Source organism: Andrena cerasifolii, chromosome 10 (assembly GCF_050908995.1).
Source record: "Andrena cerasifolii isolate SP2316 chromosome 10, iyAndCera1_principal, whole genome shotgun sequence".
In the NCBI taxonomy this organism is placed as follows: Eukaryota; Metazoa; Arthropoda; class Insecta; order Hymenoptera; family Andrenidae; genus Andrena; species Andrena cerasifolii.
The window spans coordinates 11,852,308-11,877,477 of NC_135127.1; the positions used below are offsets into that span (position 1 = coordinate 11,852,308).

General features: G+C 37.2%; 3 protein-coding genes across 15 annotated transcripts; 2 read left to right on the forward strand and 1 right to left on the reverse strand.

Moving 5' to 3' along the window:
• The first annotated feature begins 912 nt into the window (after window positions 1-912).
• Window positions 913-2,425, forward strand: LOC143374127 (phospholipid phosphatase 5). Its single transcript, XM_076822033.1, has 6 exons — window positions 913-1,141; window positions 1,291-1,396; window positions 1,475-1,622; window positions 1,688-1,816; window positions 1,893-2,063; window positions 2,122-2,425. The coding sequence occupies exons 1-6, from the start codon at window positions 1,059-1,061 to the stop codon at window positions 2,286-2,288; spliced, it is 804 nt and encodes a 267-aa protein (XP_076678148.1). The 5' UTR covers window positions 913-1,058; the 3' UTR covers window positions 2,289-2,425.
• Window positions 2,426-3,082: 657 nt separating this feature from the next.
• On the forward strand, window positions 3,083-19,361 carry Slmb (beta-transducin repeat containing E3 ubiquitin protein ligase slmb). Of its 5 annotated transcripts, XM_076822309.1 has the most exons (9): window positions 3,083-3,710; window positions 7,656-7,890; window positions 7,974-8,160; window positions 8,290-8,746; window positions 8,844-9,217; window positions 9,348-9,426; window positions 9,530-9,713; window positions 9,797-9,844; window positions 10,066-12,289. In XM_076822309.1, exons 1-8 carry the CDS (start codon window positions 3,657-3,659, stop codon window positions 9,805-9,807), a joined length of 1,581 nt encoding a protein of 526 aa, XP_076678424.1. In that variant the 5' UTR covers window positions 3,083-3,656; the 3' UTR covers window positions 9,808-9,844; window positions 10,066-12,289. The 5 variants fall into 5 exon arrangements, 4 of the variants coding, with proteins under 4 accessions (XP_076678424.1, XP_076678427.1, XP_076678426.1 ...); XR_013086639.1 differs by lacking the exons at window positions 3,083-3,710; window positions 7,656-7,890; window positions 7,974-8,160; ... (2 more) ...; window positions 9,348-9,426; window positions 9,530-9,713 and adding exons at window positions 14,733-14,786; window positions 14,986-15,098; window positions 15,261-15,327; window positions 15,973-16,071 and having other exon boundaries at window positions 10,066-14,637; XM_076822312.1 differs by lacking the exons at window positions 3,083-3,710; window positions 7,656-7,890; window positions 7,974-8,160; ... (2 more) ...; window positions 9,348-9,426; window positions 9,530-9,713 and adding exons at window positions 14,733-14,786; window positions 14,986-15,098; window positions 15,261-15,295; window positions 18,692-19,361 and having other exon boundaries at window positions 10,066-14,637.
• Window positions 14,888-24,933, reverse strand: Ranbp16 (Ran-binding protein 16). 9 transcript variants are annotated; one of them, XM_076822307.1, is made up of 15 exons: window positions 24,806-24,933; window positions 23,227-23,464; window positions 22,969-23,135; window positions 21,787-22,011; window positions 20,836-21,709; window positions 20,430-20,715; window positions 20,198-20,342; window positions 19,960-20,107; window positions 19,721-19,880; window positions 19,217-19,619; window positions 18,979-19,141; window positions 17,679-17,756; window positions 17,354-17,541; window positions 17,141-17,268; window positions 14,888-17,045 (listed from the first exon to the last, which is right to left on the reverse strand). In XM_076822307.1, the coding sequence occupies exons 1-15, from the start codon at window positions 24,818-24,820 to the stop codon at window positions 16,946-16,948; spliced, it is 3,318 nt and encodes a 1,105-aa protein (XP_076678422.1). In that variant the 5' UTR covers window positions 24,821-24,933; the 3' UTR covers window positions 14,888-16,945. The 9 variants fall into 9 exon arrangements, with proteins under 9 accessions (XP_076678422.1, XP_076678420.1, XP_076678417.1 ...); XM_076822305.1 differs by having other exon boundaries at window positions 23,227-23,592; window positions 24,806-24,821; XM_076822302.1 differs by lacking the exon at window positions 24,806-24,933 and adding an exon at window positions 24,603-24,796 and having other exon boundaries at window positions 17,354-17,505; window positions 19,003-19,141.
• Between the last annotated feature and the right edge of the window lie 237 nt (window positions 24,934-25,170).

A 25,170-nucleotide genomic window follows, 5' to 3' on the forward strand; every position in this document is an offset into this window, starting at 1 on the left:
CTTGACGGTGGCGCCGTTTCTTTCCCACCTTGGCGTTGATTGGTTATCCCCCTCCGCGGAATAGTTTGACCATCAAGTCAATTCTGCCGCACGCTGATCTGAACGTATCTAATAGCGAATTCGGTACCTCGCACTGACTCTGCACCGGTGTCAGAAAATGACTTCGATTGGTTGTTTCTGATCTCTATTTCTTAGCACCAGTGCAGACGTCAGTGCGGGTTACCGAATTCGCTATAAGATCGAATTCCACTTACGCCCAAATCGCCCGTGACTTACATTATGGTAGGTTTTCCTATACGCGACTGGACGCAACGTCAAGAACTTCAAAGTCGATTTTCTTGAAAATTAAGCGCGATATAAAAAAAAGTTACCTTTTCTTTTCTACTTATAACAAGTAAATAAGTCGAGAAAAAGGAATAAGATTTTTTCATATTGCGCTCCATTTTCGAGAAAATCGACTTTGAAATTTTTGATGATGCGTCCAGTCGCGTATAGGGAAACCTACCCTAATAAAAATCGCGGGCGATTTGGGCGTAAGTGGAATTCGCTCAATGCATACTGCATAGGCGCACGTCAAGTCTGATTCTCAAGTGTAAAAGTAATGAATTTTATTATTCGAATCATACATACTTACTAGAACAGGTGAGATGCAATTTTGCGTGAAGATGCATCTTTTTATTAGAAAAATTACAGAATCTCAAGAATATTGCGAGTAATTTGAATTGGGTGGCCCTGATTTTTATACATATATATTTAAATCGTGATCAGTAATTGATTAATTTTCTTCCACGTTCTTGTAAAACTTAAAAACATATATGTATATATATTTTTAGGTTACACACTAAAATAGCTGAACGTTCGTGGTCGATCAGTCCTGCTTAAATGTTCGGCTGCTGTATAGTACATATAAGTAGCTGTACATACATCATACACACAGACACGTACACACACGTACACCTCTAATACATATAATGAATAAATGATTAGAATGAATTCTGTAATTTTGTTCCTTGTTTATATACACTTGAAAAAGTAAAGTATGATTGTTGAAATTTACAATGGGTAATACACGCCGTACGAATTTCTCGACAGGATTTTGGTTTGACATATTATTGCGGATTGTTTTAGCAGCATTATATATGTAAGTTTTCATTGGATGTATAATATGGCAAGCTGTTTATCATTATGATATTTAAAAAATACCACGATATTATATTATGGAATTACTCGATCGATATAAATGTTCAAAAGAAAGGAAAAGTGAATGAAATTTATTGTTTATGTACATAGCGAATTAGAAAACGCAGAACCGTTTACAAGGAAAATTCATGAGGATGAATTATGGTTATATAAAAATCCTAGAACCAACTCGTATGTTCCAACTACAGTATTATGGGTAACGTAATTAATGCAAACCCTTTTTGTGGTCGTGTATCCATATAACCAAAGATATTGATCCAATATATCTTTCTAGCCCCTAGTCTTCGTGATGCCTACCATAGTTATCTTTCTTGCTTTCTTAGTTTATAAGGACAAAACTGATTCCTATCAAGCAGTATTATCTGTAACATTAGCTTTAGGATTCAATGGCGCAGTTACAGACATTTTAAAACTTATAGTTGGTAAGAATTCGGGAATATTAGCTTGCTTCTCTTAGCGGCAACTGATACAAATATATTATCCGTAGGCCGTCCCAGGCCAGATTTCTTTTGGAGGTGTTTCCCTAGTGGACAAACAAATCCCGACTTTCAGTGCAATGGAAATCCAGTTGTTATAAGAGATGGAAGAAAGTCATTTCCAAGCGGACATTCTTCGTGTATGTATTACCCGAAAGGACAAGTAATTAAAGGCAGCCTGACTCTTTAACATCTTGGGTATTATCCATTTTCCAGTTGCATTTGCGAGCTTTGGTTTTATTGCACTATACGTAGCTGGAAAGCTACGTACATTCAGCTTAGTAGGCAAAGGACAATCGTGGAAATTGTGTGCATTTATTTTGCCAATTTGCGTCGCTTTTGTAATTGCGCTGAGTAGAACTTGCGATTATCATCATCATTGGCAAGGTAAGCATAGTTGTAGAACAAATTGTAGAGAAAACTCTTTTATTATATAAAATTTTAGATGTGGTTGCCGGATCTATGATAGGATACCTTTTGGCATACATGTGTTATAGACACTATTATCCGCCATTAGACTCGCAGGTATGTCATAAGCCATATGCTGTGCTGAACCTTGGAGTTCAATTAGAGCTTACAAGAAATAAAGATGAACAGATCAAATGGATATAGGGAGGGAAAGGAGAAAGAGACAAGCAATGGTATTGAAATCTAATATATAATTGATAATTATACGTTGCCCAAGTGTGATATAGATCAGCATTTTCAATGAATTTATATTAAATATATATATACTTGTATATACATAATAGTTGATCTTCCGTTAAGAAACGCCCATTATTTTTATCGAATAAGCTAATGTTCGTTGATACATTGATAATGACGACGACGACGACGACGACGTGGATGTTTAAGGGAGGACCCCACCCTGAAACTACTGACAAAAGACGAAGTTGGGGATTTTTTGTTCGTGTAAATAAAAATATAGGGCTTGGATTTTTTATATTTAAAGCAATTTTTATTTTGCTAGAATTTTTTTTATGAATAATTGTACAAAATGACGATGAACAAAATGACGTCCTGGAGCACTGCCCACTGTGGGCCAGTTTTTTTTGCAGTGCTCCGGGAAGCCATTTTGTACAATTTTTCATAAAAAAAAAAATTTTCTAGCAAAATAAAGATTGCTTTAAAACTATATAAAACATCCAAGCCCTATATTTTTATTTACACGAACAAAAAAATCCCTAACTTGGTCTTTTGTTAGCGGCTTCAGGGTGGGGTCCCCCTCTTAAGGTATTTGAAATAGCGCGCCTAAAGCATGCGTAAGAAGGTCTAAATAGACCCGCGTACTGCGCATAGACGCCATTTTGAGACTATCGCGTCGAACAGCTCTACCCAGTATACCAATTGGTACAAGAGTTCATCCGCTACCTATCCAGTAAGAAACAGTAGGAGAAGAAAAGAGCAGGAGGTGGCAGGAGGTGCAGTGGAGCAGTGGGAGCAGTGGTCGTGTTTACGGTTTTTTGCGAAACTTTTTCAACTTGGCGGTTGATCGTGTAGCATATCTTCCTTCTTTGTAAATTATGCAACACTTTACGACTACTTGTATTGTGCGTTTTTAAAGGGAAACAACACTGCTCACCGTTTGCTATATATTCTGGTTAGGCGATATAGGTCAATTACAATTAGTTAGATTTCTCCGCGAGGCTTGACAATTTCATCGGGTTTCCCGATTCTCGGCAGTGTCAGGCAGCGTCAAGTGACATAGTTATTTATGAGCTGTTGTGTTGGTGAAATGTTGTCTGAACTTGCTGTACATGGCGAAGACTCGTGAGCGTCGTGGTCGTGAGTGCCGTGAGTGCCGTGAGCGTCGTCAGCGTCGTCAGCGTCGCCGTGGTCGTCGGTCCCCCCCGTTGAATAGTCAAACGCCAGTGTTGAAACGGTTGAAACGGTGTTTTATCCCTTTTTAACAACGCCCGCCGTATTTTTGTCTGTTTCTCGCAGCTTAAATCAGAGTTATCGTGCTAGCTGTGCGTGAGAATGATCAACATGGAAACGGATAAGATTATCGACGACACAAACACAAATCTTCAGGTGCGTGTAACATACGATACATATTAGTGTTTTTTTACTCGACCTGAAATCTACCGCCATCTTATGTTTCCTCCTTATGACCAAGGGATTAGCTAATATTTCGCGATCGGAGGACGTAGATGTAGTTTTCGGATCGGGAAATCCATCGAAATTTCGGGGACGCGTCATTTCAGCTGGCTGGATCGTTAATCGGTTAAATATATTTCGCGTAGCAGGTTATGATGTTGTATAATCTATAAACTGTCATGCACGAGGACTGGATTAAGATCATTTCTCCGAGTCTCTTTATCAGAGGATGCCTATCTACCACATCCATACCATATCGTGATGACAGTTGACCCCTTGAATTAAACAACATTTACAAAATGTTGCCTACTTTTTCCTCGATCATGATCAAGGACCAATTTTCCACTAGCCGTTACGTACTCGCTCTGCATCTATTTACGCGTATTTCAATAACAATTTTCTTACATTTTATAATTATTATTCACTCGAATAACAAATTTAACTAATTTCTACACCACTTCTCTTTCTCTTTCTTTTTTTATTCAATTGCATGTGAATAATTACTTGATTTGATGGAGTAATGATGGTTTTTATTGTACAAGCCTAATCTCTTCGGGCCTGGCAAGCTCTGAGATCAGCTTGCCATGTAACAAATGTCTTATTTTTTCCTCTTAACCTTTCTTCTGTGTCTGCTACATTTGCGAACCCCCATTACCCGTTCGCCGTTCATCCATTCTTCTATCCACTGTTCCCTAGCGTTCCTCTCGGAGCTCTGCATTGTTCCAAATTTGAATTACATTCATGATAACAGCGAGCGATTGAACAAAGTCACTGCGCAAGGTTACCTTAAATTTTCTTTGCTAGAAGGCACGATCGGGTTCGGGTACTTATTCCTTTACTCTTAAAGCGTAATGGCTTGCTTCTCAGTTACCATTTATAATCGTATAATCTTTTCTTTTAATTGGATGTAAACCAGAATCATCAAAATGTGTATAAGAAACTTCAGATTAGTATATCATTTAGTATGGATGTAAGAAAAAATAAACATGCCAACTTTATTAGGTACATAGTAAAAGTTAGGGGATGTGCGCAGAGACGAAAAGTGTTGGGCTGTTTAGTAGAAACATGTATCATGATTGATCAGTGTTAATGAACTCTGGCAGTCTGTTATTAAAAGTGCCATGACTTGGCGGGGAAAAAGCACTGTATTCTTATATGTATAGTGCCAGTGACTCATCATTCCGGTTATATTACATGTACGTACTATATACGCGTTTTTAATTTTTCACTGTTCGTTGGACGCAACGAGAAACCACGTGATTACGAAATTTCATATTTTATATCGATTATTATTACGGTTACTATTCGAATCGTAAAAGTTTTTTGAATTTCAGCGCGTTAAATATTGACGAACAGGACGGACCGGGACTGTTGAAATTTGCCCGGTTACAAAAGTTACTGTTCGCGTATATTGATTATATTACGTAGTTTTCATGACTCGTTCTTGATTGTCTTTCCTTCGTCGAAATATAATACGTGTGTTTGTTTTGTACCAGCAACATGGAATCAACAGTCGACATTAAGTGATGACTGATGATTCCAACGAGTTTAGATCGTGCTGTGCGTTTAAATTCGTCCGGCGAAACGAAATCGGGAGAAGTAAAAGAGACGCAGGGTATATACTCGTCAGGTGGGAAACGAAAAACATGCGCTCGTTTGTTCGTTAGAACGCATTGATCAAAACACGCACGCAAGTATATAACCGTAACCTTAAGGACACCCGTTTCCCCGGTTCACGTTTCTGCAAAGATGCAATACAAGGTGGAGGGAATACGTAACGAGTAACGACACCAAGAGACAAAGAAATGCCGGGGAGGGAGAGGGGGGAGAGAGAGGGAGAATAGGGCTCTCGTCAGGGATGAAGGAGTTGTTGTTAGAGCGATCCCGTTATGCGGGCAGCGTCGCGAACATATGTAGGTAGGTATGTACATTTTCAGGTGATAAAAGAGAACGATACGCCTACATATCTCTATGTATTATACATGTGTATACTTACCACCCAGCTGACTGTTCAAATGTTGCCGCCTGTATGCAACCTTTTACAGTCGAATAATCGCAATACACATCTCGAGCCAAAAACCATCGACATTTCCCCTCAGCGTGACTTATACGCGTAGCCAAACAACCCAACAACTAGGATGTACATGTAATAACAAGGATTTACACGCTGCCCATGGTTCAATAAACGTGTGCTTGGCTCAGGCCCGCCGAGTGGGTACGGGGAGGGAGGGGTAAAATTCCCCGGGCCCGTGGTTCTTAGGGGTCCGGGCACACTTCAATATATTCTTTATTTTAATGAAATTTCTATTTTTTTAAAAGAATTTTTAATATTCTGCAATGAATATTTCACGTTCGATCGCGCGGTGTCGTTTCATCTTCGCCGAGTCACTCAGGCGACGATTCGTACCATTTTTTTTTTTGTAAAAAAAAAATATGTACAATACAATTTCAATTAATCATTTCTTTGTTCTTAATTTCAAGTGCTTTAACTTGTAATTTTGAAGTGTAATTTATAGTTCAATTTCTAGTCTGATATTGTTTTACAATTCTTTTGATGTTTTATATAAATAATTTGGGGGTCCGGTCAGAATCTTTTCCCCGGGCCCGGCGTTGGCTCTCGACGCCTCTGGCTTGGCTTACACGGACGCGAAGATTCAAAGACGCGAACAATGTAAAACCGTCTCTAGTTGCACAGTTTTTGTTTTTTATCGTCTAGGCCCCCCCTCTCTCTCTAACGGCATGCGATGATATGAAAGCCGTGAATGGTAAATAATAGAAGCTTCGTTGAAAAAGCATTCCCTTTATTTACAGAAATAATGAACAGCGGGAGTAACATTTAGTCGATAATAATGTCTAATGATCACACCCGATACAATCCGGATCAGATTTTTCTTGTATGCACTTAATCGAGCGGTACTTTATACTTGCTATTAAATATACTCGATCAAGTATGACAAAAACAACGTTCTATGATGCGGCTAGTCGTGTGTAACCACTGAAAAGATTTCGGCCCTTTCTCGGTTTCTTTCGTAGAAATGTTTGGCCTTGATTTATACACACTTGCAACAAGATCAACACAATATATACCTCTGTTGTATGTAGGAGGGCTTCCGCTAGTAAGGGTGGCAAGTAGGTGTAACAAGTAGGTCAGACAGAAAATATTGGATTAGTACAGGCCTCGGACCTTTTGGTACATTTCGATCCGTATAGATAAATAGAGACTGTCGATACACAATATTCATGGGAAATTGGACTAGAAACGTGTCTCTTCTTTTGATCGATTAACCCGTTACTCATTACCGAGCAAAGGGCCGGTCTCGGAAAAAGCTGAATTTCCGCATAAATAAATAATTCGCACGGTGAATGTTGAAATTTTTAATGTTTCGTCCGTGACTTAAGAAAATTTCCAATCTCTTTTACTAGCCATAATGTATGTTGATCGTATAATTTTGTATCGCCGCGTCGTCGAGTCCCATTTCTGTTAATATAGAGATGAAATATGAATGAAAGAAATAAATGGTTTGGTCGACATTTATTTCTGTGGGCAGTCAATGTGTACACTCTGCTGTACACTGTCAAGAGAGTGTGGCTGCCCGAGGTCAAGAACCCGCTACCCGTTTCTCGTCGCGTGCGTGTAGTAGTGGTAATGGTGGTAGTGGTGGCATATTTCGGGGAAAAAACACTGACAATCTAGTATCTTAGTAGTATCTACATCTTTCGCGTAATAATGTGAAGGAAAAAAAAAGAGGAACATTTTTATAATCCATGTGAATGTGATTGTTTCTGTTTTCAGTGTATGTATAATGTATTCTGTATTCCATGAGAAAGAAAGCTTGAGATTTACAGAATGTGTAGGAACGTGTACGATATTTTTTCCAGTATCCAATAACAATACTCTACGATCCCACTCGCAAGAAAGAGCTGACAACAGGGGTATCTACGCAGTATGGACAGGAAAAGGAAATTTGTATGAAACTTTTTGAAAGATGGAGCGAACCGGAGCAAGTGAACTTTGTGGAGCAATTACTAGCACGAATGTGCCATTATCAGCATGGACACATCAATGCCTATCTGAAACCAATGTTGCAGAGAGATTTTATTTCTCTGTTACCAAGTGAGTGAGATTCTTTGAAACTATATGGTTAGAGTAAACACACCCGTCAAACATTTTCATGAAACATGATTCTACATCGTTAGAGAAAGGGTTGGATCACGTGGCAGAGAGCATTCTTTCGTATCTGGATGCGGATTCATTGATCGCAGCAGAATTAGTATGTAAAGAATGGCACAGAGTGATCAGCGAAGGAATGCTTTGGAAAAAGTTAATGGAGCGCAAAGTTCGGACCGATTCGATCTGGAGAGGCCTTGCCGAAAAGAGAGGGTGGTTAGTTAATATTTTTGGTCACATATCCTGCGATTTATCGCATAAATATTAAGGATACAGTAAAAACTATGGTGTACGAGCATGTATGTATGTATGTACTATACTGATTTTCTTTGGTTTTACTTTTAGGATTCAGTATTTATTTAAACCAAGGCCAGGAGAAAGTCATCCAAATCACAGTTTTTATAGATCTCTTTATCCGAAAATAGTTAAAGATATCGTTAGTATAGATAATAATTGGAGAATGGGAAGATGTAATCTTCAAAGAATAAACTGTAGAAGTGAAATTTCAAAAGGTGTTTACTGTTTACAATACGACGACCAAAAAATAGTCTCTGGTCTGAGAGACAATACGATTAAAATTTGGGACAGAAATACGTTGCAATGTATTAAAGTGCTAACAGGGCATACTGGTTCTGTTCTCTGTTTACAATATGACGACAAAGCAATAATATCTGGTTCCTCTGATAGTACTGTAAGAGTTTGGGACGCTAATACCGGTGAAATGGTTAACACATTGATACATCACTGCGAAGCAGTTTTACACCTGAGATTTAATAATGGAATGATGGTCACATGCTCGAAGGTTAGTGAAGCTCACTGTATAAGTGGTTTATGTATTCCTAAACGGAAGGAAAACGCGACATTTACTTATTACTTGCTACTTGCTGGACCCTTTTTAGGATCGCTCGATAGCTGTATGGGACATGACATCACAAACGGAAATTGCTTTAAGAAGGGTACTAGTAGGACATAGGGCAGCGGTGAATGTTGTTGATTTCGATGAGAAATATATCGTTTCTGCTAGTGGTGATAGGACTATCAAAGTATGGAACACATCTACCTGCGAATTTGTGCGGACGTTAAATGGACATAAACGGGGTATAGCGTGTTTGCAATACAGGGACTGCTTAGTAGTTAGTGGAAGCAGCGATAACACCATCAGATTGTGGGATATCGAATGTGGCGCATGCTTACGCGTTCTGGAAGGACACGAGGAGTTGGTCAGATGTATTAGATTTGACAGTAAGCATATAGTTAGCGGAGCTTACGATGGGTAAGTATAGAAAATTTCTTCTTACATAATATTTCATTTCGTATCATTTCTTTATAGTCGTCCCCGTCGTCGTCCTCGTCATCGTCGCCGCCGCCATTGTCGTTGTCATTGTCATTACCTTATGTTACAGAAAGATTAAAGTTTGGGACTTGGCAGCAGCATTAGACCCACGTGCTTTAGCCAACTCGCTCTGTTTACGTACATTAGTGGTGAGATATCTACAACTGCTTCGACGGTTGCGGCAGTTGATTTTAATATTACGTGAAGAAAAGATTGGTTTTAATCGCAGTAATGTATTTGTTCGTAATGTAGGAACATACAGGACGCGTATTCCGCCTGCAGTTTGACGAATTCCAAATAGTGTCGTCGTCGCACGATGATACAATACTAATTTGGGATTTTCTTAATCTGAATCCATCGAGTGGAAATGTATCTTGTGGGCCTGCGACAGTAAATGCATCAGGTGCGAGTCAATCTGATACCAGATCTCTGTCTCGTAAGTATGAGAAGAAATACGTATAAATATATCGGATAGCTCGGTGTTTCTTATTTTCTAACGTTCGCAACAATCTTTTGTAGCATTCGAGTGACGCACTAATACGAAGATTCCTTCATTGTGATATAATTGTAAGTATGATGTGTAGGAATTTCATGTCACTTTTACCCGATGTACCACATAGAGTGAACACATTTTCAAATTGTACACATTGAATGTTTGTTGAAATATTACCATAGAAACCGTAAATGTATCGTAGAACATTTTTTTTAAACCATCAGATATGATCGTATCGAATTGCATCGATAGCAAGTGTGTTGTCAAGTTGTCTCTTATGTTTACTTTATTCCAGACAAGTGGTTAGTGAGTGAGTTCAATGTGTTGACGATAGTGTACGCAGAGAATGAAGAAAATCAGTGTCCAGCGTGAAGAGCGGTTAGACAGAATCAGAAACACAATCTCAAAAAAAAAAGCACGATTATTGATTTTTCTTTATTACTTGCTGTGAAAAGCAAAAGTAATGCTCTAAAGTAGGATACCTATATGGAGTGACGCATAAAACTATGAATTAATTTATACGCGGTTGACGCACTGCCTTTAGTAACAAACAGTATATTAAAACCATGTGAATATATCCCATGGATGTAAATAATTGTTTGCTTTGGCCATATCTGGAATTCTTCTACGCTCTATGACACGATAGAAGTTGACCACTTTCCTATTATGAAAGACTTGCAATACGTGAAAAAGAACGAGAGTGAAAACATTTTTCGGGAGGTTGGATACACTTGATAAGATGTTGGCTGTATTATAGCAAGTTACGGAACCTTGTTATTATTATCATCACTCGTCGCCGCCGTCGTGGCCGTCGTCATTATCATTATCATTATCATTATTATTTTCGTGGTCGTCGTCGTCGTCGTCATCATTATTTTTAATTATTATATGTGATTAATTTATAATAAGAAGATTGTAAAATGTTGTTTGATTGGAGTACTTAGCCTGTGTGAATGTGACGGTTGGGGTATTCGTATGTGAAAGTATCATGAAAACTATTGGCGTAACTAGGATTTTTGTCGGGGGGGGGGCAGCAGCTCTTTTTTATAAGTAGAGGAAATCTTTATATACATACATATTTTATAACAATCATTTATTTAACACTAATACAAAGAGTAAACAGTAAACTGAATAAAAAATTATTGATTATTTAACAGACCAGACGAATGATTTTTTTACTTATTTCGATAGTTTCTAGGGAAGGGCCATTCCGCGTTTTGGCCCACCCGGCCCCCCAACTAGTTACGCCAATGATAAAAACTATCATGCTTCATGTACGAAATTTAGAAGGCGTGAATCGCTTATACCCTCCGCGCGCGCAACACCTGCACGCCGGCACGCACGCACGCGCGCAGACTCGTGTTTAGCATTATAGATGTGTATATATACAGCTGTTAATCGAACATGTAGCCGTTCCTATAGACGTGAATTTTACAAGATTCATATTATATACCGAGGAGTACATGGAAAGCTGGCAATCTTTCCGCATATCCATCGATACAATACCATTTGCATTTAAAAATATAAATTTTCATTATACCGAGTTGACCGGTTGATCATAGAAAACCAATATAGTGACTCTCAAATTGTCTTTGCTGCGGTGAAGGAATTATTATGTTTTGACTGATGATCTCGGATAGATGATATTTTTCAATTTTTAATTTATGTTACGGTAGTCACATTTCTTTGATTATATGTTTCGAGCTTGTTCCGAACAATAGCCTATAGAGCGTTAAAATGTAACGTAATGTTTCATTATGGAAACTTTACATATTACTGTCAAGGATACTACCTTTTTAGTCTGACACACACGCGCGCGCGCACATGACACACACACAAACACACATACACACAAAATTACTTAATGGTATATTAAACAATAGGACAGACATGTAATGCATCCTTGAGGTTGCCAGAAAGTACATATGTTTGGATAAATAATACTGCAGTAATTGGACTGTCTCGACCCTATGAATAAATCGAGTGTGAGAAAAAAGGAAAATTCGGGTTTTAATTTTAACTGATGTAGTTTGCATTTTACGCAGCATAAAATTAGAATTAAACTGTGAATACATGGTATAAAAGAGGAGAATGAGTATTAGCTGTTACTATAAAACGCGTCAAGTTACTTCGCTTTTACGGTTACATTTGTAACAAATAGTACCAAGTAATACTTGTACATTATTATACTATTATAGAAATTTTTACATCGAAGGGAAAAGAATTATAGAAAATTGTGAATTGCATGCAGTCAAATTGGGTACAAAGAATTGTGATTTTTAAGCTAGAATGCTCGAACGATAAATTCTCTATAACTTTAAGGTATGTATGTATATATGGAACTCGAGTGCAAACTATACTTTTGTAGTATGCAATATGTTCTGAATTCACAAAATCTATTAATGAAGAGAATAGCATAATATTAATAGTAATAATAATTGTACTCTTTGTAAGCACATACTCCATTATACTACAGCTATCTACAAATGCATACATATACAAGTACTATGGAAATGAAATCTCATGTTACTACACTGCCTCCTACATTCCTAATTGGAGTGTAAAAATATATATTTTACTTGGATCGGGGTCTCGAAGCACTTGAGTCAATAAACACATATTATGGAAATGCGAGATTGTCATTATATGTAAAACACCGCTTGAAACCAACCACTCGGTCAAACAGTTTTTACCATAATTTATTTTGTATTTCCCGAGTATATGTATTTTCATTCATTGTTCAGGGCTGTAATAAGTGGTACTAGATCTTGATATAATAACATGGAATTTACGTTTGTCACAAATAATGGAACAACGGAAAAATATCTTTATTCAAGCATCCCGACGTTTATTCTTAATTAAATAATAACGTACGTTTTACGCGCCATTTATCGAAAGTGACCAAAAGTGGCGCTCTCTTTGGTGGAAATTTGGTACTAAAACTTTTCCATATGCAAGATGATTTTGGCAACTTTACTATTAGGCTAGGGTACGTGTCCCGATTACGATGCCCTGTACCCATTACGGTGCCTTTATACTTAAAGAAGCCGTGCAAAAAAACTCGCATAAATAAATAGAGAAAGAATTTTTCTTAAGTAAGTTAAACTATTCATGTATGTGTTACAAACTAGAAGGTTGCATTTTTAAACAATTAAATCATAGTAAAAAAATTTCAAAAATTAATATGAAGATTTTGATGGATTTACCCAAATCCTTACCAAAAACGGCAAGAAACACTCTTTTTTTAATCCAATTTCCCACTAACGTTAACAATGTTGACATCCGTTGACATTCTTCCATATAAAATTGTGGAATATCTGACATATGATTTTAGAAGGAAGTGGAAGAAAGCCCGGTACCCACTGCTCAGGAGCTTACAAGTCAGATTGTAAATAAACAAACGAATTAAGAAAGAAATTCATTTATTGGTGCATATAACCTCGTTAGCTGTGAATAAAAGTATCGCGGAAAACGAATGAACATACATAATTACTTGTGTGACTGTTGAGGGTTCAACAATGTAGTACATATGCATATATACCTTACGTATATGTACATGATCGTGATTCATTTCTCTCCGTAAGATAGAATGTCAGATTGTGTTGTTCTGAGTGATTCGGGCGAATCTGTCTCGCCTGTCGAAAATGATAGAGCCAAGAGAGTTGGTGGAGGGAAAAGAAGAAATTATTGCCTCAATGATTCTGATTCGAATGATTTCGAATTTCCTCCAGTAAATTTCTGTTACACCGCCGTTGACCAGGACCAAGAAGAGCACAACTTGTATAAAAACACCGTCCATGGTTCCAATAAATCTAATATCGAATCTTTCCAATCGGGCCTAGACAAATTCGAGTTTCCTATCGATGACAAGAATTCTAGACTGGATGATGTTGACAAATCTTTGTCACAGGGACGGAAAGGTGTTACATCCGCAGCGAGGAAAGCTAAAAGTCAAGTAACAGAGGATAGGTCGAAAAAACAGGAACGATTAATGAGAGAGAAAGCATTGAGAGGAATCGAGTTAAAGAAGCAGAAAAATATTAAGCCCGGCGAGTGTATGAAATTTATGGAAGTTGTTTTTGACAAAGGTATCGAAAAGTTTGACTTCTTTAAGGATATTAAATCTATGCTATTGGAGGCTGGTGTACAATGTAACGTTAAGACAGAATTAATTCCAAACAGTATTACATGGAGAAGAAACATTGAGGAGAGTTATCTGAATACAGCAAATGAAGTCTGTACAGTAAAAGATATTGAAAAGCTTAATGAAACATTGATAGTTTGGAATTGGGACGAAGCCGTAAGGAAAGTAGCGGATGGCAGCTTTTGTGCAAGTATTTCCAGTATGAAAAGTTTCTTAGCGAGGAATAATTTGACTATAAAGTTACTGTTGGTAATAGTTGGTATGGATGATTACTTTGAGCATAGAAAAGGAACAAGGAATTCGGTTAAAAATCAAGGAAGAAATAAATTACAAAAGAATAAGAGAAAGAGTATCGACAGTGACGAATCTACAAGTTTCCCAGATGTATCGAGGGAGGAGTTTGAACTGTGCCTGAATGAGATAGAAATTATTTGCAAGTGTAGCAGCAGGCTGTTGAATGATTCTCAAGATATAGCGTTAATGGTATATCAGTGTACAAAAGCTATGGCACTAATACCATACAAATTGCAAAAGAATAAAGATTTATCGAACAAATTTGATTGGTATGTGATGGGAGATAATAGAAATACGGTAAGCGTAGATAAAGATGGAAACGGACTGAAAAGATTGTGGCAACAGCAGCTTTGTCAGTTTAATTTGAGTAGCCTGGAAATCGCGGAAGCAATTTCTTCCGCATACCCGAGTCCTGCGGATTTGACAAAAGTATGCAACATACTTATTATGTACCAGTAGTTTGTAACAAGTGAAATTCGATATAATTATTTAGTTTATCCTTTTGCTTTTCTTTTGTTTCTCAGGCTTACAGTAGTTGTACACAGAACGAAGGAATAAACTTGCTGAAAGATATTTTGGTAAATTATAGATTTGTCTATTTTCTAAAATACGTTATGCGTAACGATACGAGCGAATTATTTAACGAGGAAAATGTTCTATATAGAAAAGTTATAAAAAATTATAAAAATTAAACATTTTATTATTATAGCTTTACTTACATTTCACAATCATATATCTAATATTTCTAATGTTTCTAATATTTCTAATATTTCACAGATTAGAAGGGCAGCTGGGCCTCTTACAACAATGCGTAAAGTTGGCCCTGAATTAAGTAAAAAGATATATACAATGTTTACATCCAAAGATGGTGAAAACGTATTAAATTAAAGGTATTTGTGTAATAAAGCTTGATAAAAACTACAAATAAAAATCTTACAATAAGCAGGCTGTGCCTTGTTAGAATATACTGACTCTAATTAATCGATCCAGTAGTAATAGCCAAACACAAATGTTATTGTGTATGTAACAAACTCTGTTTCTTTGTCATACAGGTTTTTGCTTACTTGACCAACATAAGAACAGCGAGGTAAGGAATTGATCGCATTCGTGTGTTGCACGGTAAATGATTTAAATACTAAGTGAAAGTATATATAGCTTTTCATCTATTGGGTGTTACAACAGTCTAGTGTCTAGTGTCTACCAAATGAAACACATAAATGCGTTTTATTGTCGCGCGAGTGGACACAATTTCTTACGAGTTGCACTAATTCCATATTGTAATATAGATTTCATACCGACCATTTTTTAACAAAATACTATCAGTGACACTTGAAATTGCGATGATAATAATAATAATAATAATCATAATAATAATAATAATAATCATCATCATCATAATAGTAGGTAGTAGTAGTAGTAGTAGTGATGGTGGTAGGAGTAGTGGGACTAGTAATAGGAATGGTAGTGTTGGTGGTAGTAATAAGAGTAATATGTAGTAGTAATAGTAGCAGTAGTAGTAGTAGTAGTAGTAGTAGTAGTAAATGTAACGATGACGACGACACAACAACGAGATACATTTTCAAAGAAATTTTTTCATTACCAATTTAATGGCGTCTCTCATAATACATCACATTGTTAGTGCGAAAGACTCGCCCCCATTGACATACATTTATACGGGCCAATTTCTCAAGGAACTGATATTAATGATCGAATATTAATACTTTTTGATAGTGATTTATGAATCTTTTATCCTTATTGTTTTAGAATGGTCATGAGATTTCGATGCATATTTTGTGAAAAAAAAAGAAGAAAAAGTACTTAGATAACAAATATATGTATTTAAATAAATGGAAGTCGACTGTACGTAAAAGTAATAATATGGAACAAAATGCATGCTAGTAACTAATATATGTATAGCTGGCTTCCTATTCTACATACTATTTCCCAATATCGTTTAAAAATTGAGACTACAATCTATAATGTGATATTTATTTAAAATAATGTATAAATATAATGAACAATATGTATAAAAGGTGATTCTTGGCACTGAAAACTAAAAGTATACGTACTGAAAAGATAATGTGAAAGCAAGTTTTCACACTCGTAAGTCGTAATACGTGCTTCGAGAGCATTAACAAAAGACAATCCTTGTCTAATCTCACGTTTGTTTTGTTTCGAGCGCTTTCGGAAAATAGTTGAAGTGAATTTAACCAATTTATCGGTGCAAAATTATTCAATATATATTGACTGCTGATTTACAAGATGTAATATATTTATTGCCAACCTTTCTTATACGTAATATATGTGCAAGAATATTCGTGTTCTGGTATCGCGTTGAACCAAAGTGATAGGAGTATAAAGGTAATAAAACGAATCTAGGTATCAGTTTCGTCATCAAAAACTCCGAGTATGTATGTATATGAACGTCGAGGTTATAAGCACGCTATTCGCATGTATGTATCTCCGTGTGTTCTCGAACGAAACGAAACGAATCGAAACGAGGTTCGAAATAGTCGCGTAGCTCGAGATAATTTGGAAAAAGCGAAACAAGGTTAGAGAAGAATAGGAAGCCAAACGATAATGTTTTTGTAAAACAACAGCGCTTAATTTATTATCTTTATACTCATCTAAAACCATAATTTCGAGTCCACCGTAATTTATAATTTCACTCGCACACACATTCAAGCATTTGGCAGGCAAGAACCTAGGAGAATCTAATTGAAAGAGAGCAGTATCACTACAAAGCCATCATATCACTGACAGAGTTTACAGATGTATAAGGTCCCTTCAAGATATCATTTATATCTTTTATAAGCAACGATAAATTTTGTGTAAACCTAAAATAGAAGGAGAAAGCACATGTAAACATTCACGCACTGTCCTTGGTATTATTGCCTTTAACAATATACATACATATCTCTCTCTCTCTTACCTATCTCTATTCCTTGTGAGTAAATTCCTTTCAATTCCTTCCATGAGGTTCTCAAACCATTGTGCCATTGTTGCCTGCTTATCAACTGGTTGGCTTCTAATGATATTTTCTCGTAATTGATTAAAATACTGCAATGAAAATTAATTTCCATTCGTATATATTTATTCTTTCTTTCGTCGAGTCAAGTGTAAATGAGGAATTATTCGCACTCACTTCTTCGTTTAAAAGAATTAATCCTAAAAGGGGACGTGACATACTCCATTGATTCCTACAGTCCTCGAACATTATCACATTTAATACAGTGCTCAATATTTGCTGAAGGATTTCGGGATGTTGCTTTAGAACTTGTAATAAATCTCCACCACCTGGAACCACGGCATTTTTTCTTCTCGCGTAGCCCCCTGATAGCAAGTGTACGTGTACGTGCATGCATGTATGTATGTATGTAAATGTACAGGTATAGCCGCCGCATATAAAAATATAACGCGTACGTATGTTAATTTATTATTCATCACTGATGAATTATAATAACTCATACCTTTTGGATAAAGTTGTTTAAATAAATATGTCACGATATGATCAAGAGTGGCGCAGCAACCAGTACAAACCATTGTATCTGTAACAGAATTTCGTTATACTACTTTCTCGTATTCTTTGTTTAAGTGAAACAGTTTAAGAGAAACATAATATGTATTATGGCCTATGGGACATCTACTTGGAAAATCATATAATGCAAAAACACATGTACATAAATATGATCGCAGCGCTGAATCGCTGTGGAACTTGATACCTATACGCAAATATATCTCTGTACAACCATCTCTTTATCCAATACATAACTTGAGAATATTATTATTCTTTTCAACGCAATGTGTCAAGAACGAGAATCTTTTGCTAGTAATATGTACATACTTGGATATTCGCAAGAAAGTGGCGATGTAGTAGTTTGCCGTATCACGTGTCACACTCGTATAAATCAACAAAACGTGAGAAACGGACCGTACTAACGGATAATATAATATCATGCACACGAGGATTAATATCTTAACTAGACATCTTTTAGCTATAAACGTTTATACAGTTTAGAAGCATGCCAGCTGTGCGGCTGACCATGTGCACTAGAAGACCCCCGCCCGCATTATAATATAATTCAATATCAAATAAAATCAAGTATGAAAAAGAAAAAGATTAAACAATATTGAGTTTTTCATACAACATTGTACTAAAAACCCCAATAAAATGATTAGAAAATATAATAGGGTCGAGAAATCCCAACAACTCCAATCCTCTCTCACTGCCTCTAAAATCATTCAGCTCACTATGGTAACTAATATCTACAGGCAAAATTACATTCCAAGCAACAATGCTAAAGGCAAATGGACATGATATGTACAGTGGGAGCGAGAGAGAAATTAAAAAGTCCGCATTGACAAACTTTTTCGTTGCTATCTTTTATGACAAGAAGAAGAAGAAGAATAACGTTGAATGTTGGAAAAAGTGATTCGTACATGCACGATAAAAGAGAGATATACTTGTTTCTGGTATTTTTAGGAAACAGATGAAAAGAGGCGTGTTAAAAGATCTTAAAAGAATAAATTCAGAGGATGGCAGATAGAGTATTGGTGGGTACGAGAAAGAGTATGTGTACTATCGATATCTCTTGTATCGAAGAGTCAGCTAGAATCAAGTTTTCAATGTTCCGATTGTTCAACGAAAGAATGTTTAAATCATAATAGTGTGTTTGAAAAGCATAATACAAGAATGTTTGATGAATACCTTTCTAAGGCTTGGTATAGAGGATAAGAGACTGATAATAAGATAGAATCAGCCGCACAGACCTGTATAGGAGTCTTTTTGCGCACCTAATGCTGTAAGGCCTTCACTGATGCTCGATAGAATGTACAAGAAAACTCTGGGTTCTAAGGTAGAGAGGAAAACCATGTGATCCTGTGCCAAGCACTCGAGTAACACGTAATACGTTGTAGATAGTTTCGGGTAATCCTATGAAAAAGCAAAAATAAAATGTTAAAACCTTGAAGTTAGATTGTTTCTATAGGGTATTAAAGAAATGCGTACCAGTAAATCACTCTGTGGTATACTGAGAAGTAATTTTACAAATGTGTTCAGCGCGTTGTCCAATGCTTCGTCACCGTACAATCTGAACGCTCCAAAATTCACGTAGTTGCCACATAAAGCTGCTTTTAACATACTAAAGCATATACTTATTCCCTTGAGTTTTAAAGGGTATATTTGATCCTTTGGAACATCAACGCCCAATATGCGATTACCGTAACTACATATTACTTTACTAGCCTCCCGAAATAATAGAATCCCATTCGGAGAAGATGCGTCAAATTGTAATCGTTGACACCTATTTTGTACTAATTCGGCAAATAATTTCAGGACAGGTGTTGTAACTTGCGGTTGATAGTGCCATAATTCCACAGCGTGCAATAAAATTGGTGTGTAATTTGGATATCTAGAAATAGTGGTGGTTAAGGTAGCTGTCGTTTAAAAAGATTATCACCAATCGCCCAATCAGCGTCGATAGAAATACATATATCTTTGGCAAAAGGATACATCCAATCGAACAGCATCATGTATGATGTTTTTGTATTAAACGCATAAGCTAAACCCCTCAGGTCTCTCGCTAAGCCGATCAGTGCCTTTTTTGCTTCTTCTGCCGCGAAAAGCGAAGGATCGGCAGCGCCCATTAATTGACCCAAGCTCTCTAATGCGCCTACAAGTAAAAGATAAAAAAGTATGTACAGGCATGTAGAATGTTAAACAGATTAAATAGATTATCATTATTTTCCTACCCGTTAAGGGTAACATAAACGTGTGAAACCTTTCTTCGTCTTCCCCCAAATCTACCATCAGTAATCTACCCAGGGACGTGTAGAACATTGATCTGCAACGCATTTCCGTTACAGGGACGTTGTTTCCCAAAAATGGAAAATGCTCTCCCTATTAAGGAAAAAGTAGCTTTGAATATTCTTCGTTACTCGTGCACTTACTCGCGTGCTACCCGATATATACATATTTGCTTATACATACTGTGTGATTGTTGAGCATAAATTGTACTTCTTCTAATTTTACAAGTTTACGAACACAGCTATAACCCACAGAGAGATCGTTTAATAGTTGTAACGTTTTGGAAATAATTTGCTCGCTACGACCCCAATACTTGAGATTTGTTATTCTGCAAAATACAAAAGGATCGAAGGAAGGATTGGAAGATCGCCTGGTGGTGGGCATTCGACATGCCGACGATGCGCAGTTTACTTACATCTTTCGGATAAGAATACCGAGTATCATAGATTCATCGTTCACTCCCAGAACATCCGACAGTCTTCTGTATACCTTTGGATTTTTTTGAACCTGTTCGCCTACATATATTTTACGAAATTGCTCAAAGAAACTCAACATTGCCAACTCCAATTTCTCACAGCCACCTTGCGCGAGTCTCGAATCAGTCAAATTCATTAATTGAAGTACTCTGCAGACTAATTCACCATCCATCGCGTCATACTCTTCGTTGGTGTTAAATGTTACTTTCCCACCAATGACACCACCTTATTTTTTAAACATTATACATGTATGGCTTGTAAGGCATGTTCTGTTTTAACGGATGTTTGTTTACTCGAACTTGGGTTCGTTGCGCTTATTAGCCTATGAATTACATACTTTCTTACCTATAATGTACACAAGCCATGTGAGTTGACCCTCTTGTATAGATGTATCCATTTGTTGGGCCGGAGATGCTTGGGGCTGCGTCATTAATTCTTGGTAAGCTCTGGCAGCTTGATCAAACAGTTGTACCAACAAGGTATATGTCTTTTGATATTCACACCTGCCAATTACCGATATTTGCTCTAATTGTAAATGTACCACCCCTAAATCATCGAGCGGGTCTTCCAAACGTTCCCTAACTACGACCGCAACCGATTCAAATCTTGAAGTGATATATGCGTTTACAACTTCTGGCGTGTATATGTCTAATAAATGTCGATCTCCTGCTTTCACGTAAGGTATAGATGACACCAGCTTGTGCCACAGGGCTAGAAGGTAATGCAAACTGTTTGGTGAGAATTGCCACATTTGTAAGCTCTGTACTGTGAACTTTGCAATTAACTGTATATCTTCTGGATAATGCTCAAGTAAGATCAGTTCTCCGAGTTGAAAGTTGCTTTTTAATCTCAACAGTAGTCTACAAAATTCATGGTAGTTTCCAGGGTCGCTCAAGCCACGAGGATTTTGTATTATGTGTATCACACCATTAACCAAGTGCGTTAGGAATTGTGTTCTTTCTGGATTTGAAAATAAACTCCTCCTAACAGATGCCATTTGGACCAAACACGAGAGGGCCAACGATGACAACGTGTACGGTAAACTATGATATAAATCAAAGAAGAGCTTTAACGATTTCGAATCCAAGAATACAGGCCTCCAGCTGTTTGGAATTTGTATCGCACTAAGGTCTTCCGAACTTTCATCCGCTGATGTTCCGACAAAGTCGAATGTTAAACAGTTCTGAGCAAGCTTTAAAAGCTCCCTGATCAGACCGTGCTGAATAGGAAAAAGAAATAAGAACATTCGGAAATAAATTTTCTGCGTGTTAAAGAAATACGATAGAAAGGACATACCTGTGCTTCGTCGTTGAAATTTAAATTTTTACAATTCTCGCGTGCTGTACTTAATAAAGTGCACGACAACTTGAATATTTCAAAAAGCTGCGTATCTCTGAAGCTACTGGCAATTTTTCTATGTTTCGTAAGAGACCTATTCGCATCTACGTCCGACACATGATTCATTTCACAAGTCAGTTGAGAAAGGAACTGGACTCCTATCATACAGTGTTCCACGGATCCCTGTATCGTAATCAAATATATTATATCGTTATATCGAGAAACTAGAAAGATTGAAAAGAATGAGGGTAAACTTGTCGATTAGCATGACCCTCGCCGATTTCGATGACCTTGAAATATGTTGTAGGAAGTATGATTCTGAACATCTTTTTCCTATACATGTAACCGGAAGTCGGCCTTACTTTCTAAGATATGCGCAAAAATCCCTTGGTAAACTTTTCCTCATGGATTTGAAGGAAAATTTTGTTAATCACCTTACCACGATTGTCTCTCTGTACAGTATTTCTGTTGACTTATTCCGACACAACGCATTCCACTTTCCAACTTGACCCGGGTATTAGTATCGGTTGGGGCTAGAATAGTGCGGGAGGCGTGTAAAGGATGGTAGCGAACCGATGTGAGTTTGGGGATGCTAAAAATGAGACTGCAAAAAATTATGTTTTAGAACCAGAATCATCCTAATATCCGGCGTCGCCGAACATAGTCGGGATGTTGACGGAACCCCGCACACACCCAACAGGTGCTCTCGAAAGCACCCTCTCCCTAGTGAAGAAATTATGTTTTAGTTAAACTCACATCGGTTCGCTACCATGCTTTACGCGCCCCCGAGCTGGTCTAGCCGGAATCAATACTAATACCCGGGACAAGTTGGAAAGTGGAATGCGTTGTGTCAGAATAAGTCAACAGAAATACTGTACAGAGAGGCGATCATGGTAAGGTGATTAAAAAAATTTTCCTTCAAATCCATGAGGAAAAATTTACCAAGGTTACTTTTACGAGACTGCGGTTACAAACATCGCAAGTAAAGATTTGCAAATATCTCGGAAACTAGGGCCGACCGCCGGTTACATGTATAGGAAAAAGTTGTTCAGAATTATGCCCCCTACAACATAATTCAAGGTCATCGAAATCGGTGAGGGTCATGCCAATCGACGAGTTTACCAGAATGAGAAATAGAACCTGAAGAAATTTTGCTACGTCGCTGACCACATTTCTAAAGACGAATTCGTCTTTATCAGAATCGAACCAACCAAGCTTGGATATCCTAGCGAATAACGTAACCAAAGCTTGTATCACAAAGTTTGGTAATTTTGGTTGAGTTGCTAAATAGTTGAGAACATAATTCCCTGCAACAAAATCATCAGTAAGTTTGTTGAAGCCGAGTTGAAGCTCGAATATAACCAATCCCGGGATATCTTAATATCAGAATACACTTACGTATGTCCAGCCTTTGTTGTAAGCTGAGCCCCGCCGAACGTGAAACCAATTTTGTCAATGTGGTGGCCGCCAATAACTGAGCGTACGCAGAATCTCCTCGATCAAGTAGGAGCTGGCATTTTGTAAGCGTATCCGGTGCATTTTGAAATGCAACAAGCGCTTTCTCTGCCTCTGCGCGATGCGCAGAATCTTGAGACTCATACAACTGCTTGCACAGCAACTCCAGCTGCCGTACTTCCTGTATGTGATCCATTCTTATTGATATGATTCAAACATGTACTTTAATATTTCCATTTAGACATTTCAAGTCTATAAGCACCAAAATCATTGCTTCACTTTTCAGACTCTATGATATACTTTTATTATCTGTCACAGTTGACCGAAAATCAATGTTTATAAAAACAAAACATCATTATGACGATGGGTACATTGCGCCAACCATACTATGTGTTGATGGCAAACCCAAGTTTGAAAAATAATAATAATCATACATTGGATGTTATAAAAGAACGCAATTATGTGTGTATAACAAGGAAAAACTGTTTAGCTGATATAGATATGTACTAGCTGTTTCTTAAATGCAACCTCTGTATACATATATCTATAGTAATAGGTATAATGAAAAGACAACAGTTACAAGCCTTCTTCTAAATACCACATTCCAGCATAATAATGTCTAATATTAGTTTATTTATTTTAATAAATAATATTAATATTTTCAACCGAGGCAGAACACACTAATAATATTATATTCCCTCGGCATTTAAATAATATTTTGAGGTTACGCGGCTCGATTCTCAAATAACAAATACTAATCCGCTAAATTTTAAAGTGATCCGGCATTTGCCTTGGAAATATCCTCGAAATATTGGAACGAAATAAGAGTTTCGCGGTTAATTAAGAAATCCTTTAGGCCAAATGTCGGATAAACAGCGAGCCAACGTATGTATGCATGTATGTACGTATTAGCGTATGCGTGTATGTGTGCATGCATGTATGTATGTATGAGAGTAACAAGGAAAAAAAACCATCTTATGTACTTGGTTTGTGATGCGAGTCAAGAGCCTTGGATAGGTTATGCCGTATGTTGTAAATAATTTGGCAGGGTACAGCTAGAGTAGGAAATGGACCGTTTGGAAACAAAGATATTTAAACATGAAATTCACACAACTTGGACGATATTAGCATCCAGTAATTATCTTTTGAATTTTCTAAAGTGTATATGCACAGAGTATTATCGAGGAAAACAAGGTTAATGGTTTGCGCATCAGCAACACGGTTTCGTTCATAACTGCAAGTGTTGATAAATCAAGAACTGAGAAATCTTTCATTTGGTCATTGCATTTTCATTGACAGCGTGACAAAATAATAATCACTGTCGTCCGGCAATAAACAGTGCAGTAGCATCGAACGAATACTCCGTTTCCCGGCAGCAAAATGTTCGGGACACACATCGATATCACACACCTCGCGACAGATTTACCGCCGGCTGGCTTACCGCACGATTTTCGAAATCACTTTGTCGTAATCAACTCCGTCGTGTTTCGAGGTTTGCACGTTATTTTGATCGGCAACTCACCTGTTCGTCCGCCATTTTCACAGCTTCGTATTATCTACAATGAAGGCAGAATCACATGCTTTAATCTCTCTCTGATGTTTTCTACGGCCAAGCAGCGACAACGCCACCTTTATTAACAAAAAATATGTATGTAAAGATGTACAGCACGCGCACGTACATCCGTGCATGCATACGCACGCATAGATAAAAGCCAGAAAAAATAAAAAGAAACAGAAATAATCATATCATTTATCACATAACGGTAGAAAGAAAAATTAAGCCGTATCTCCACTGTCTACCTTCTACAATCTGCAATCTGCACGAACTGTTCAACCGGCGACCGCGGGTGTGCGCGGTAGTGCTGTTCGAGTGCTCGGAAAAAGCGA